Below are 16,572 nucleotides of genomic sequence, written 5' to 3'. Positions count from 1 at the left end.
AACATACATACGTAAGACCTCATGGGACGTCACCTTACCACATTCAGGTAATATACAAGTAGCTCTGTTATACCCGGAAATGTCAAGGTTAATCATAGATAGATAGACATGACCTCAGACCACCACCACCCCCCCCCCCCCCCCCCCCCTCCCCCCAAATCGAGGAACAGTATATCTTACAATGTGTATATTCCTGCAAAAATAAAAAAAAAATGAGAAAAAAGAAAGAGATGAACGGTAAGTCACATCAGATTCAGATATTTATATAGTTGCTTGTCGTTAAATAGAGATCTAGTGTATACATGTCTCTGCGTTAACTTATAAAAATAAAAGGAAATAATAAACTTGAAATAGATTTATGATGAATACTTTGCAACTGCGACACCCCTTTTTATCACAGCGTACATGCATGCATTTAAATGACTGTCCGTTATGCGATTAAGAATGACAATCGTACGTACAATCCTATAGTTCATGGTGAGTCCTTTTCTATCAGATATGCGACTTTTCGTATTTATATTTTCTCTTATATTACCGGTACTGTCATTTAATATCTAATGCATAAGTGCAATATTAAGAGTGGTTAAATCCCCTACAAGCTAACTAAATAAATTAATCAACCCTCTAGCTGACCAGACATTAATACAACTACCATCAGTCTATCCGGAGTGAAGTTTCTTTATTTCTTCAAATAGGCTTTTGGGGATCATTAGTGCACGTCCAGTGGCATATATATAACATGCGATGATGACGAATTTCTTAAACTTTTCGAAATAATCTTATTGAAATATAAATCTGTGATTTTACTATGTCTATAGCTTCGATTAACCAAAGTAAGTTAGATATCGACCTGTATCTAAATCAGATTGGTTCTGGGTGTTTCTCTCGTATATTCAATATACTTGTATGATATCAGTTCTATATTGCGACTGTCCATAGTTCCCTATAAACCTTCCATCTAGGCGTGTAAACCAATGATCGACAAGTGCCGCACATTTTGTTAAATCAATATTTGTATGTTTCAAAATGTCCATAATTATTGACAACGAGTATATACTTACATTTTCCCCAATTCACCCTTGGAAAATGTGTTAATAGATTTTTATTTCATCAAATCTTTTTTTTTTTTTAATTATTTAAATTTTAATAAATATCATTCTTTACACCAAAAATGTTATTTATAAACAAGCGTATGAGTTTAGCAATGACTAGTATATCACTATCGGATACGCTAGACAAAGTTGTATATTACACCTGATAGATTCAAAATGGAAGTTACATGTTATCGGCCGTGTACACTGATCAATACCCCCAGAAAAAAAGTGATGCACGAACTTGTTTTATGTAATTGTGTAATAACAGTTTTAAAGCCCGACAGGAAATCGCTTGAATACCTGTACGTGTCACCTCACAATACCTCTGGGAACAATTCCTTTAGCCATTCTGGTGATCAGATAAGGGAAGGTCCGAATTTATTTTAAAAAGTTTATTACATAAAACAATTATGAACAAACTAGATTTTCAAAAACAATTTTACACGGAACACTTATTTATGACTTTGAACTTTGACTTTTTAACTAATTTCAATTTCTTGTTTTAAATACTTCGTAAACAAAACAGTTTCAAAACGACAGACCATACTATTAGTACTAGTTATTTAAAAAATAATATATATAAAATTACATTTTCCGTATCAAGTTAGTTAGGAAAGGTTGCACAACCATGTCTATCATAATCTTTTTTGTGACCCGGGAAACTGTTTATGCTTTCCTTGTCGGATAAAACAACTGTACGCTTGACAAGATATCGACACTCAATTACGGCTACGTTAGGTTACTGCTTGTTTTGGTCCTTTGTGGTTTATAGATATATCGTGGTCAATATTCGGGGAGGATGTCAAAATGGCCGCATGTGGAGAATTGATACTCTAAATTTAAAATCGATGGTGATCTCTTAACTTGCAGAATAAAACTTTAATATTTATGAATTTGTGCTTTTTTATACATAATGAACAGAATATGAATTTTTCATTTTTTTGCGAAGTTTCCCTTTAAGTTAGAAAACGGAAATGATTTTTTTTGCAATATTTCCATTTATAAAGGGACATAACTCTAGAACAGTTAAAGTGACGCCATGAAAATTCAAAGTTGATCTGTGTTTTGTGATAATAAGCATTGTGTATAAGTTTGATAACATTTGGTTGAGGCAAACTTAAGTTAGAGAACGGAAATCAATTTTGGGACGTACGGACGTACGTACGTACGGACAGACGGACAAGGGTAAATTTTAATGCCCCCTCCGCTTCGGCGTCTATAGTCTGAAATAGTTAAGATTCAGTTTGGAAAGTTTCATTATTTTTTCCTATTAAAATAATGGACATGGATGTTATTACCTAGGCATGTTAATGACATGGACATGATGTCCTAGGAAAATTTGTCTGGGGACATAAATTTTATTAAAATATTAATACACAACTCTAAAACAATATTTAAACATAACATTTAAATTTACCTTTTAAAATAAACGCCATGGACGTTTTTACCTAGGAATATTAATGACATGGACATGATTTCCTAGGAAAATTAGTCTGGGGACATGAATTTTATTAAAATATTAATTCACAACTCTTTAACAATATTAAAACATACAAATTGAATTTCCATTGTTTACATGTATATAATTTGTTTCATTAAAATTTTCCTTTTAAAATAAAGGACATGGACGTTTTTACCTAGGAATATTAATGACATGGACATGATTTCCTAGGAAAATTAGTCTGGGGACATGAATTTTATTAAAATATTAATTCACAACTCTTTAACAATATTAAAACATACAAATTGAATTTCCATTGTTTACATGTATATAATTTGTTTCATTAAAATTTTCCTTTTAAAATAATGGACATGGATGTTATTACCTAGGCATGTTAATGACATGGACATGATGTCCTAGGAAAATTTGTCTGGGGACATAAATTTTATTAAAATATTAATACACAACTCTAAAACAATATTTAAACATAACATTTAAATTTACCTTTTAAAATAAACGCCATGGACGTTTTTACCTAGGAATATTAATGACATGGACATGATTTCCTAGGAAAATTAGTCTGGGGACATGAATTTTATTAAAATATTAATTCACAACTCTTTAACAATATTAAAACATACAAATTGAATTTCCATTGTTTACATATATATAATTTGTTTCATTAAAATTTTCCTTTTAAAATAAAGGACATGGACGTTTTTACCTAGGAATATTAATGACATGGACATGATTTGCTAGGAAAATAAGTCTTGGGACATCAATTTTATTTAAAAAAATTGATTCACAACTCTTAAACAATATTAAAACATAACATTTATATTTACCTTTTAAATTAAAGGGCATGGACGTTTTTACCTAGGAATATTAATAACATGGACATGATTTAGTCTGCGGACATACATTTTATTAAAAATATAAATACACAACTCTTAAACTATATTAAAACATAACATTTAAATTTACATTGTTTAAATGTAAATGATTTGATTCATTAATATTTGTCCTTAAAAAAGAGGACATGGACATTTTTACATAGGAATATTAATGACATGGACTTGAATTCCTAAGAAAATTAGTCTGGGGACATAAATTACTAACTTCGGACTAAAAATACTAGTAAATTCTGTAACCATGGACTTTTTATACTAGTAATACGTGTCCGCCCGGACATATTTTACCAGGACAAATTTATCTCTAACATATGTAACAAATACACGGGTCGGTGAAAAGTTTACCACATTTATCACATAAAATAATATCACTGTTCGTATTGTGGACCAAACAACACAGGGAAACTATGTAATTTGCCTGTTTACGCAAATATGGAAAATCCATGCAGGATGAGGCTGGAATATTTTATGTATCTTCTTGAATATGTTAAAGTCACTATCTATATTTATACGTTGCTGCCATTCCTTTAGTTCATATTCAAAAATAGATCTGTGAACTATTCGTTTCCATATACGCTGAGACGGAAAAGTTCCGCTAGTCATAAACTTTGTTAAATAGTTCGATAAATGGTATTTGTAGAATAAATCTACACAGTCCTTTGGAAAATCTTATGCACAATTGATGTTCTGTTGATTATAATACTTTAGTTCGAAAAGTCTACGTACGAGAATACGGAATGAAATTGCTGTTTGTGGTAAATTACAAATTCGTCCGAAGAACAGTAACTTACGTTCATTAATAAAACTGTCTAGGTTAAACAAACCAATAAGAGAAAGGCACATAGCAGTTCTTGTACGTCTAGGCAATCCTTGAATGAACTTGCATACATAGTGATGCGTTCGTTCTAACATAAGTGTTTCTGTTTAAGACAGCTTGCCCCAAATCTCGCATCCGTAAAGAGCTTTCGGGGAGCACACTTGGCGAATAATCTTTGCACACACTATAGGGTTGAGTACAGCAGGATGAATACCGGAGCGAATCACGTACGGAGTGGTTGCTGTTAAGGTTCGACACGCTTTTAATGTACGATCCATGGTTTTCATCGAAGTGTCCAGTGAAATCCCAACAAGTGTTGTGCTTTTAACTGGTACAATAAGTTCGTTGTATAGGAATATATCTAGTCCTATTAGTTTTTTGCCGAATTGAAGAAGTTTGCTTTTCGCGGGTGAACCGAGAAGCTCCATGATTCGCTGTATTGTTCACATATTGATACCATTTCATGGGCGGACTCGTGATTTGTGGCAATAAGCGAAATGTCATCAGCCTGAACAGGAGAATTTCTATTAATGTCATAAGAATGCTCCTTTGTTGCTAGATTCAAGTTCATTTATCAAATCGTTAAGAAAGATCAGATATAACTTGGCAGTTAAAGCACTGCCTTGACGCACACCACGGTTCAGTTTAAACCATGTCGAAAGTTTTCCACCAGATAGAATAGCACTTGATAAATCTGTGTACATGTTATCTAATAGTAGCCATAATTTTCCGGTCGCATCATATTCAAAAAGTTTAATACGTAATCCATCAGGAGGTACTGTGTCGAATGCTTTAGTGCTGTCCAATAAAATAATTATAACTGTTCCGTTCATTTCTATGTGATGAATAGTTACTTCATTAAGGTTGAATGAAGCATTTAAGCTAGACAGGAGTTTTTGGTAAGCTACCTGTTGGACATTCGGAAAGTCAGTACGCAATAAGGTAAGTAGCAAGTCAACCATCTTCTCGAAGACCTTTGTGATACTAACGAGATGCCTCTGTATGAGTTTGTATCTATTTTTGGCTTGTTACCACCTTTATATAAAGAAGTTTTATCATACTCTTTCTCCAGTCGTTCGGAATGTACGCACATTTGATACACAAGTTGAAAAGGTGATGTAAGTGTTTTATAAGTAATTTACCGCCATATCGTATGTGCTCATAAAATGAGCCGTCGTGGCCACAAGCCTTGTTGTTCTTTAGTTTTGAACAAATTTCATTTACATCTGATAATTTAAATGTAATGTTGTTCTGATCCCGGTTGACAAGTTTGCGAATACTAGTAGATGACAGTTTTTCTGCAATTTCGGTTTCACGCTTCGGGTCGGTATATGTCGGCAGAGAAAATACATACTGAAAATGAGACAGCCAGATATCATTGATCTTTTTAAGATCGGTATAAGTCACACCATCTTTCACTAACGCACTACAAGCAGTTGATTTCTTTTTTCGATTATTTATGATCGTCCAAACCGTTTTCTGATCAATATCAAGGTTACTTTCGATAATTTTTGCTAAATTACTTTCATATTGATCAAATGCTTTTCTTAAAACTGTACGAAATTCCCTTTATACAGACTTGTAATTTAAAAAAAAAACTCACAGTTTGCATCATGACAGTGACAATTGTTTATCCATTCATTCCGAATACTACGCATCGAGTCTCGTAAAACTGTAAGGTTGAGATTACAATACAGTTTCAAGTGGCGATTGAACTTTTTATATGGTAAAGTGTCTTTTTCGACTTTCTTTAAAGTACTGACAATGCAAGAATAGTATGATTCGATCACATCGGGTAAGGCTGTATTTGGAAATTTTACCGTCCATAGATTTGTTGAAACTGCAAAAGTGTAATCCTCTATACAGTTTGTACTTCGTGCGCGTTCCCAAGATACAGTTGGGTCACTGGTCTCTTGTGGATTTTGAAGATGAGCTTCCGTTTCTAAGGTACATAATATTGGGTGATGATTGGACGTGCTGAATGCATGATTGTCAATTACCATAGCTTTTTTAACGTGTTGCAATTTTGTATATTATTTACTGAAAACAGATTGTGAGTTGACATCAAAGTTTTACAAAGTTTACTTCTTTCGTCGTTTTTTATTTTACACCTCGGACCGCCAATTTTCAAATTGAAGTCCCCCATTAAAATCACAGAACCAAATTCTTCTTAGACGGACGACAATTCGAACAGCAAATCTACTTCGTCACGGAAATACTCGTACGTTGAGTTACTGCAGGTAAGAGAACACATAATATGTTTCACTGTTTGGTATATTTACTTCAATACCGATAGTTCTGTCACTGTTAACCTCAAGATGTAAACAGATAAATGTCTTTTGATATGAGAAATGCTACTCCTGAGCGTCCTTTGCAGGTAAGTAATTCAGGATTACGTTCATCAGTCCCTTTTGCAATGGAGATATAATTCTTATCAATCGAATCAAGAACATGTAACTCATAAGTACGTAGCCAATGTTCAGACAAGGCGCATACATTTACATTATACATCCTAAGACATTCAGCTATGAACGGTATACACGAAAAAACACCTCTACAATTCCAACATATTAAAGTAAGTTTTCTCTAGCAACAGTCATTATGGAAGGTTTATAGAATGTTCACTGGCAAATTGTTCCCATGGTAACCATGGTTTCATGTAAATACCTTGGGGCCAAAATACTTGATGAGTTATCAGATGTTCATCATCTGCTACAATATTGAGTTGAGCGGCGACAGTACGTTTTGATGGTCTATTGAAATATCTTAAAATGTCACTCGTATATTCCGCTCGGAAAGAAAATATTGCATAGCATCTTCAGAACTACAAGATTTATCGATCCCGCCGATATAAAATGACTAACACGTCTACTTTTGAGAGTGAAACCTTTAAAATCCGAGGTTTTAGGGTTACATACTGATCTCGGAAAATGTACCGAAATACTGTTTGTATCATTTGCTTGAATGTTTGTTGATTCGACGATTTTCTTGGGTAAAGTTGACATGTTACTAACTTGATAATTATCCGTTTTAGGTATTGTCTCTTGAGATACACGAATTCGATCGTGTGTAGGTTATGTCGGACATGCTGTTGAAACGCGAGGTGTCTCGAACCTAATCGGAGAATCTAATGGTACAACAGATACAGATTAATCTGCTGTCTGAACTGCGGCTGCTGCATAAGTCATTACTTCACGTTTACTCGCTTGGAAGTTCCTCTCGACATTAACAACGCGTCTTCGTAATTCACTAGTGGATGTCATAGATGAATTAACTTTTGTCTGAAAATCCTCTATAGCGGTATTGACGTCCTTTACTTGATCACTTAAAAGAAGCACCTTACTCTTTAAACTACAAATTCCAGTCGAGCGGATATCACTTGTGTTTGTGATGCGTGCTGCTTCAGAATTTAAACGGGGTTTTGTTTCATTTGCTACAACAGATACTTTAGAGATTCTAGTTTCGCATTTCGAAATAGCCGTTATGTTATTTTCAATAACAAGTTCGATTTCCTTTATTTTGTTGTTTGCTGAGCGCATTGTTTCAGTGGTTTTCGAGTTCTCGCTAGCTAAATCTACTTGCTTTTGTGACACACCTTTAAGTTCCGATTTAACACATGCTAAACTATCATTTAGTTTATTATTTGCAGTTCTAGCTAAATTTAGTTGATTTTGAATGTTATTCATGCGTTCCTTTTGCTTTTTGAAATCAACATTAAGTTTTACGTTTTTCTTTTATAAATTCTCAATTTTACACAGTAAAGCAGACTTATCATTCTCATGGGCAATCTTTAACTCAATAATTGATATCTCTACATGTACCAAAGTGTCCCGAAGGGAACTATTTACAAACAGTTGCGGGGTAGATGTGATAAAGTCATCCACACAAGGAGTGTCCCTTATAGATTGTTTAATACTTAGAACTTCTTTTAAATCATCGCAAAATTCGCCTTTAGTTGCAAGACGGAGGGAAAAACAATCACGACCAAGCTTATTTACCAATGGCTCGCCTTTCTTTGTTTTTGGCTGCATGCGTTTTTTCAAAATTTCGGATGCAAACGGAAAGTCCGGTCTTTGCTTTGCCATGACAAAATACTGTAATCGTAGTTGCTCTAGAGCTATTGCATCATTGTCACAAAATTGAACCAATCGGGTTACAAAAGTATCTTTGGGTAGGCCATTACATTGATCTTCAATGCTCTGTAATAATAAGTTCGTTGGATCAGGGTTTTGGTCAGCCATATTGGTAGACAGTGTATAATTAAACGGGTTTGCAATATGATCGCTTTGAGAACCAAGAAATTGTCTGACGATGTCTTGTGAGCTATTTGATGTAACTTCCGTATCAAAGTTATTTTGTATATTTTGTATATACGTATTTTGACTGCATTGTAGAGAACAGGGTTGTAATTCAGTGTATATTAAGTCTGGTTCATTATTTACACTTTTGTCACAGTTCATTTTGAATAGACAGTTTAACGGGTGGATTAAAACAGTTCACTTCTCATTACTTTACACATTGACAATTTTTGTGTTGACGATCTATTAAATTTAAAGTTGTATTTCTTATCGTGGTAGGTGAAAATATTGTGTTTGTACAAGATTGTTCTTTTTCACCAAATATGTTGACAAAATTCCTGGTGGAAAGCTTCAAAAACACAAGATAATTCTCCGAGCAAAATATCCCACATCCAACCTCATGGGAGACAACTCTAGCTCATGGATATTTTTATTCTGTCGCTTCCAAAATCGTCTGACCCATATGCCATGGATAAAAAAAAACGAATCAAAGGATAAACTGATCCAAATTTTATTTAACGTTTAATTAATGTATATAGTCAGCAAAAGAAGAAAGAAACATACACATTTTCTGGTTGTTCTGTAGAATTGTTTCAGGCTAGTGTTCCGGGGTCAACAACATAATGTCGCCTTTCAAAGGACAAATGTAATTTTTGTACAATGAACAAAAATCAGCTATTAGTAAAAAAAAATGCAGACACTTATCTTGTAGGTACATCATTCACATGTTCAATTCAATTTAGTCATGTTATGCGTCATAAATATTTATTATTTCATATTTCGAACTATATCAAAGCGTAAAAAAAGGTGATAACGCCGTCAATTATACAATTATATACTACTACTATTACTACTACTACACAAAACAAAGTAAAGTGTTCAACTATGGTGTTCAATATAAATCACAATAAATAGATATTTAAACATTGTCTACACATGTGGCAAATATAGTGTGATAACCAATTTTCTTGCAACTTACCAGTCCAATTAAAATACCACGGATCTCTAGCCCCGTTAGAGCCAAAGAGGAAATCTATAATATTTGTGTGCACGACTTAAAATCTTTTGCGCACAACTTTAAATCTTGGCCGCACAACTTAAAATCCTTTGCGCACAACTTTTAAGATTGAGAGCACAACTTTAAATCTTGTGCGCGCAATTTTTAAAATTGTGCACAAAAAATTTAAAGTCGCGCGCACAAATGTTTTACATTTCATCTTTGGCACCAAAGGGGCTCCGCAAAATACGAATGAACGTCCTGTTTTATCTTAGAATACAACAGACCAAGTGGAAGACAATTGGTAAACGCATGCGTGGTGTCGGTTAGAAAACCTTAATTTTTTTAACTCAATTTGTCGGACATTTAACTGATTGATATTATCTATTTTATTCTTGAAATATTCTTTATTTATTTTTTTCGGTATAGTAATATTTCTATATTCTTTCTATATTTTTACACTATATATATACAAATAACACAACTTTGTAAAGATTTCATTCCACCCATCGGAACATCTCGGCTGCCTTTGTAGATAAGAAGATATACGGATTGATGACTGACTTAGAGAATACATTGAATTATATTGCAAATTAAAATCAAAAACTTGAAATAAAGGTTAATAAGTTCGGATCGTGTCGTTGACAGTTAACAGCTTTCCTTTGAATAACTATTTTTTACTTTTCGTACAATATAAAAATCAGTCACTTGTGTCGCAACCATCAAAGTTCCATCTCCTTGTAAAAAATTCAGCAAATTAAAGATGTTTATGTTTTTATGTACGAACAAGATAATTCTTTGTATGAACATAAGTTGTATATTAACTGCGGTATTTTTCGTGTAAATGCTTTTTCTACTATATCTTCATGAAAGTAAACAATATGTAAATCATTTATCATTTAAGCATTATATATTGACTTAAGAATGTGTTCTGCTATCGTCGGGACATTGGCGAGATGGAGACCATGGTAGGTAAACAATTAAATGCTCACCATGATATGTGCCTAATTCAAAAGCAATTATAAGTTTGCGTCTGATTAGCATTTTTAAACATTATTTTAATATCTATTTTACTAAATAAATTTAAAGTTCATGCATAGATTCAGCTAAGGGCCAGAGAAGTAACTACCCTCAAAAGGAAAGACAGGGGTTACGTTAAGCATTGATTTTTTTACTGGCGTAAAATATTTTTTGTAGTAAGTATATTTTGGTAATGACAGAATCGAGTGCAGCTAAATGTAATGACCATTTATTGGTGATTTTTTTTCCAGGGCATTCTACCAATATTTCTGTTGATACATACTTTGATCACATTACACTTTAGTAATGGACTCGTGACACAAATACCTTTACCAAAAAATTTGTACGATTGTTTAGATCAGAAGTCGGACAATACGTCAACAATTCCAGCTAGAACTATTCAAAGTTTCTGTATAGCAAACTTTGTTGAGACAACTGCTACATGGTCTACAAATATTACAGATCCGAATGTAAGGAATTATATCACATCTTTGTTAAGGAAAGTGGTGAGGGAAGCAGAATTGGGCGATCAGCTAAGACAAAAGCGACAGATATTCGGCGGACCTGTCAGGAGAGAAGTGAGAGCAGCACCTTATCAGTACAACTGGCGTCAATATGCATTAGCCGTTCGGAGGCTTAAAAACTCGTTCGTAAGTATACTAGAATTCGAAGTAAAATTAGAATCTCGTTTTTACGTATATTTATGTCCGCCGAAATAAAATTAGCATACAACTGAAGAAACACAATTTGTAAATATAATAATTAGACTCTTTGCATTTGTTCTGGTTGTTTTGAATTTAGCAAAACTCTCAAAAAAAATAGATTTAATTCGCTTCATTTTATTTTGAGTTATATATTTTCAGAGCGTTAGACAAGACACCAACAACTACGACGTTATAGCTGGTATTCATTCAGGGAGAACCCTAGGTGCAGCCCATCAAGGCCCAAACTTCTTCGGCTGGCACAGAATATATCTCTTAATGTAAGATTATGTTATTTTAACTACTTTTTGGGCTTAAACAAAGACTGTCAATTTCAATTAAATTTTATTAGACTTCATGAAACCTGAAAGGAGTGCTGTTTCCGATTTTATGAGGGCCTGGATGGGGGTTATTCATTCCTGTATTCTTTAATTTATTAGGCCATTTTTCTCTATTATTTATACCTTATGCCCATTATTTTCTATTCTTTATATTTTAGCACCTCATTATTCTCTATTCTTATTTTTTTGGAGTCCATTTTTCTCTATTCTTTATATTTTTTGCCAATCATTCTCTATTCTGTAAACCCCCATCCACACCTTCTTTCATTTGTTTCTTGGGTGATAGTATCCAACCAACAGCTGTAGCTACCTTAGTTCGCTTCCCGAAGAGGTTTGCACATTTTAATCCTGATTTCCAAAGTATGCGTCTTTTTTATTCCCTTGGTTAAGAGAGCGGTCATCCTGTTGATAGCTATTGCTTTTAAGTTAAGAGACATAGGTCTAGAAAGGCAAAGGTAGAGGTTTGTGCCCACGTAGAACTGGTGTAACCGTAACCAAGTGACGACTTGTTTGTTGTTGTTTGCCCTTGTTTGTGCGTCTGGTTTTTTTTTTACCGGAGAATTCGGTGATTTGGGTTGATATGATCTGTTGTGATAATCTATATTTTTTGGTGATTACAGTTACCCGTTATATGTATTAACAAGTATAATTCGAAACATTAGTGTTCCCACATTAAATTTGTATTTTGCTTTATATTTTTGGTTCTTGATTATGTTGAAAATATTATAAGTTAAATGAGAACATGATATACTTGTTGTCAAAATAAAGTCACTAAAATCACATTCGAATTTCTCGGCTATATTTCTCGTTCTGAATGAGCATGTCATATTTGTTACAAATTTGTGTTTATCTTCAGACTTGAACATGCTCTTGGAAAAACTGTTCTACAGTAGTAGAGAAGTCCGGCAAACAATAATCAATGACCATTCATAACATTTATTAATAACTTTATCATGCATATACAATCCGTTAGATGGCATACATTATTTAGTTAAAATGATATTTATAAAACCTGGTTGGATGAGTAGAAGTTGAAAATAAAAATATGGTATCGAAAGACAACAGAGATAGCATGTGAAAAAAATGTGACGCATCTTTTGTCTAATTCTCTCCTCTGATTAATATTAAAAAACATTTGTGTTTATCTTTCAGATTAGAACAGGCCCTTGGAACAACTATTCCTTACTGGGATTCGTCTCTGGACTTTGAAATGGATGACCCGGTGAACACAATTTTGTTCACAGCCAGGTATTTTGGAAATGGTTTCGGTTTTATTACTAATGGCCCGTTTGCAAATTTACCGGGAAGACCAATTTTGCGCAACATCGGAAGTGATGGTACGCTTATTTCAAAACAGGCTATTGCGTCTGTTCTCAGTAGAACGCGCCATGCCGAAATTACTGAACCAAGCACAGCCGGTACTGTGCAATACAGCCTAGAAGGTCACCACAACGGTCCACATGTATGGGTCGACGGAACACTAGCATCGTTAGCATCGGCAGCATATGACCCTATATTTTTTTGCCATCATGCTTTTATAGATTATATATGGGAGCAATTTAGGAGTCGTATCCCAAATGCAGAATCAGATTATCCACCGACAAATGTTGCAGGGCATGAACCATTCAGCTTCATGGACTTTGGAGAATTTCCCTATGCTCCCAGGGTAAGGACTTCTGAAGGATTTTCAGGAAGATATGCTCGATTGAGATCATATCAACCTGCACCATCATGTCCACGATGCGCGGGCAGTCCTGATCTTGTTTGTAATACGGACCGAGGAATTTGTGTATCTCGAGCTGCACCACCCCAAATGAGAATGCAAGCTCCAGCAGCAAGAAGTCAGGCCGGGGCAGCTGCTGCCTCAGGATTTACTGCACAAGTTGTATCAGCACCGGACGCAGTGGAGGCAGACACGCCTCAAAGAGCTCAAAATGCTGTTGCGCAGACTGGACCGCTAGCAACAGGACCAAAGTTTGTATCTCCCTTCCGAGACGGAAGAACAAGGGGTGGGTCCCTCCCTGTGGCCCCAGCGGATCCCTCACTAATTAGGGGTAAGAGAAGCGTTGTTGATGAAATAAAAAAGAAACAGTTTAATTCCGTAAAAACAAACCAAAAAACTTTTCATTCTTTTAATACTTTTGTCGGTCAAAATAGAAAGGAAATACCTTATCAAAATTCATTTATTATAAATGGAAAGAGTGATATAAACCAATGGGTTTTTATGCCAGTTAAAGTTGTTTACATGCATTCACCGGGAGTCAGTATAGATCCCATTAAAAGTTTTGACCTGCATATTGACCATGATACAAAAATGTCGAATTCTACTGTCTATAAAAGTCTGAAAAAACTTCCAAACAAGTCAAATCCTGCAGTATATGATAGATGTTCACACCTTACATCAGGTCCCGGCAGAGTTTTTGTGGAGTCGGATGGGATAAATTACTCCGGTCGATATAAAGATTATGCAAAAATCGACCCTTTTCAGCCAGTATCGTCTTCATTTACTTACATCGGAATAAAAAGGCCTTCAAACGAATCCAACGTTGAAGCATTAATTACAGCGTATGATACATGTGGACGAGTTTGTAAGGCGAAGTGTCTAGTACTTGGTTCGCGGCCTCCTGTCTATGAGTCATGCGCAGGCTCAATAATGGCTGATACACGGTTTCCGCTTATGTACGGAAGAACTTATCATGAAGCAATGAGGGATTTGTGGACTTTATGGGAATCAACATTGCGAGGAATTAATGACCGAAATATTCCTGTTATGTTTCTTTGCAATCCCGAAACATCTTCGACATGGTACCATGTCTAAAATAAAATTTCCATATTTTAGTCCGTGTATGATGCCTTTGTTCTTATATCCTAAATCATATAATTGACATCTACTAGTATTTATATGCTTCATATTTTCTTACGGTCAAATATTGTATTCTAGTTTGCCTTTTTGTTTGATGGTTTCTTCTATTCTAAAAAAAATACTTCATGCATATTTAGATTGCTTATATAGTACATACATGCACATTCCGTAAACTACTTATAAGATAAGAAAAGATAAGATAAGATAAGATAAGATAAGATAAGATAAGATAAGATAAGATATTTTATTTTCCAAATTAGGTCCCCAGGGGGGGGGCTTACACATATAACAAATATAATCTTTACAACATACAGTATTTTACATAACATTCATATAATACACCTAAAATATTGATATGAAGTAATACAGGCTGTTAAATGTTAAATAAACAAAAAGTATTTAAGAGTTGCTACTCCAGAGATGTGGCAAATGTCCTCTCACTTGATTTTATTTGCAGTTGTTTTTATTTTATTTTTTTAAATGATTTTATAAACAATAACATAGTTTGCAAGTCAACTCAGTACGTGATGCCAGTATGACAGGACGCGATTTTAGAGTAATATATGAAATTGCTTATGATACATATGGAAACATAAAAGAAAGAGTCAATCATGGTATCCCCATCTTACATAAAATATAACTTTGTAAACGTATGCACTTTACAAAAAAAAAAATACATACATCATGTGTACAACAAATTCTGATGGTTAAATTCGTAAATAACTCGGAATTTTTGTCCCGAATTTGTTTGAAATATTTGCAGATGACCTTGATAAACTAACTATCAAACATTTACTGCGGTCCTATAGTAAATAACTTTTAGGATTTTGTAAGTGGTCAAAATCTTTTACAGTAATTCATGTGGCCATCTTTGACATTAAACCTATCGGTATAGACTTTCACTGATATTAAAATTGGCTCTCCATGTTATTAAACCTTGATTTTGGAGATTTATTGTTATGATCAGTTCTTCTTATCATTATAATGTTTCCCTAATTTAGTTTATAAGCTTTTATCATATACTTAGAGGAAATAACTTATATTCTTTACAGTATGATAATCGCATTAAATTTACGTAAATTCTATATTTTCCGAATGTGCATAGCGGGCTGATATGAAAAATTTATTAACTGCTTCCGATTGATATCGCATACCTGTTCGTAACGTTATCACATGGCAATTCATCGTCACTCGGCAAATTTCGGAAATATACGTAAACTTTATGGAAACGGAAAAAAGTAACACCGTAGGATAATAGACAAATATAAGGAAACAGGAACACATATAATGAAAAATGCCAAATAAACCATAAAATATGTGCATTGTTTTCAAAGTCTAAAAAAAAATTCCGCTCGGTTGTCATTCGGTATATCGGGGAAAATTATCGTGAAAGAATAAGTAACGGTGGTCAAGCATTAAAACCTGTATCGGATCGTGAAAACAATTCAACTGGAAAACCTGTGAAAATATCAGTTGTATTATCAACAGGCGCAAAAAAAAACCCAGAAAAAAGAAATACATCTGTCAAAATGGTTCAACTTCCGTATAATACTGTGCACTGAGGTAGAGAAAAAATGCAGTACGTTTCACGAAAACACAAAAGCGACAAATAACCTATATTAAGTATAAAGTCCGTATAACTGTTCGTTGCGGACTGACGGAATGACAGAATGACGGAATGACGGATAAGGGTAAAACTATATGGCCCCTACAACTTTGTTGCGGGGCCAAAAAAAATACATTTCATCGTACATACATCTTCTTATATCTATATACGGATGATTTGAATGATCTAGAGATGAAGACAGCCAGTGGAAAAATAAATTGAAGTTGGTATTCCAGAAATTTACTCACATAGCAACATTTTAAATCAATTTATATAAAGCTCCTAAAGCCTGCTGTACTCGTTTGTTATTTTATGAGGGAAATAATAATATTTGATGGAAATTTTGTTTTTATTTCAATTTATCTTTATTGATACTATTACCAAAGCGCTTTCTTGTGAATTTATAATTAAGGGAGCAACTATTTAACTTCAAGGGGGGTTATGGTTTTTTGTCTGAGTCAGAAAATTGTTTTCGCGCAAAGC

The 16,572-nt window shown here is 34.0% G+C and overlaps 1 protein-coding gene across 1 annotated transcript in view; it reads left to right on the top strand.

Annotated features, from left to right (window-relative positions):
- Nucleotides 1-15,540, top strand: part of LOC127702010 (tyrosinase-like protein 1) — a 29,152-nt gene extending 13,612 nt beyond the window's left edge. The window contains exons 3-6 of the mRNA XM_052205988.1: nt 12,773-13,594; nt 13,778-13,884; nt 14,026-14,265; nt 15,536-15,540. Of these exons, the coding sequence (XP_052061948.1) occupies nt 12,773-13,594; nt 13,778-13,884; nt 14,026-14,265; nt 15,536-15,540 (1,174 nt within the window). The remainder of the gene's footprint in view (nt 1-12,772; nt 13,595-13,777; nt 13,885-14,025; nt 14,266-15,535) is intronic.
- Nucleotides 15,541-16,572: the final 1,032 nt, after the last annotated feature.

Source organism: Mytilus californianus, unplaced genomic scaffold (genome assembly GCF_021869535.1).
Source record: "Mytilus californianus isolate M0D057914Y unplaced genomic scaffold, xbMytCali1.0.p SCAF_5, whole genome shotgun sequence".
NCBI lineage: Eukaryota > Metazoa > Mollusca > Bivalvia > Mytilida > Mytilidae > Mytilus > Mytilus californianus.
This window is presented reverse-complemented; position numbering and strand designations above follow the sequence as displayed.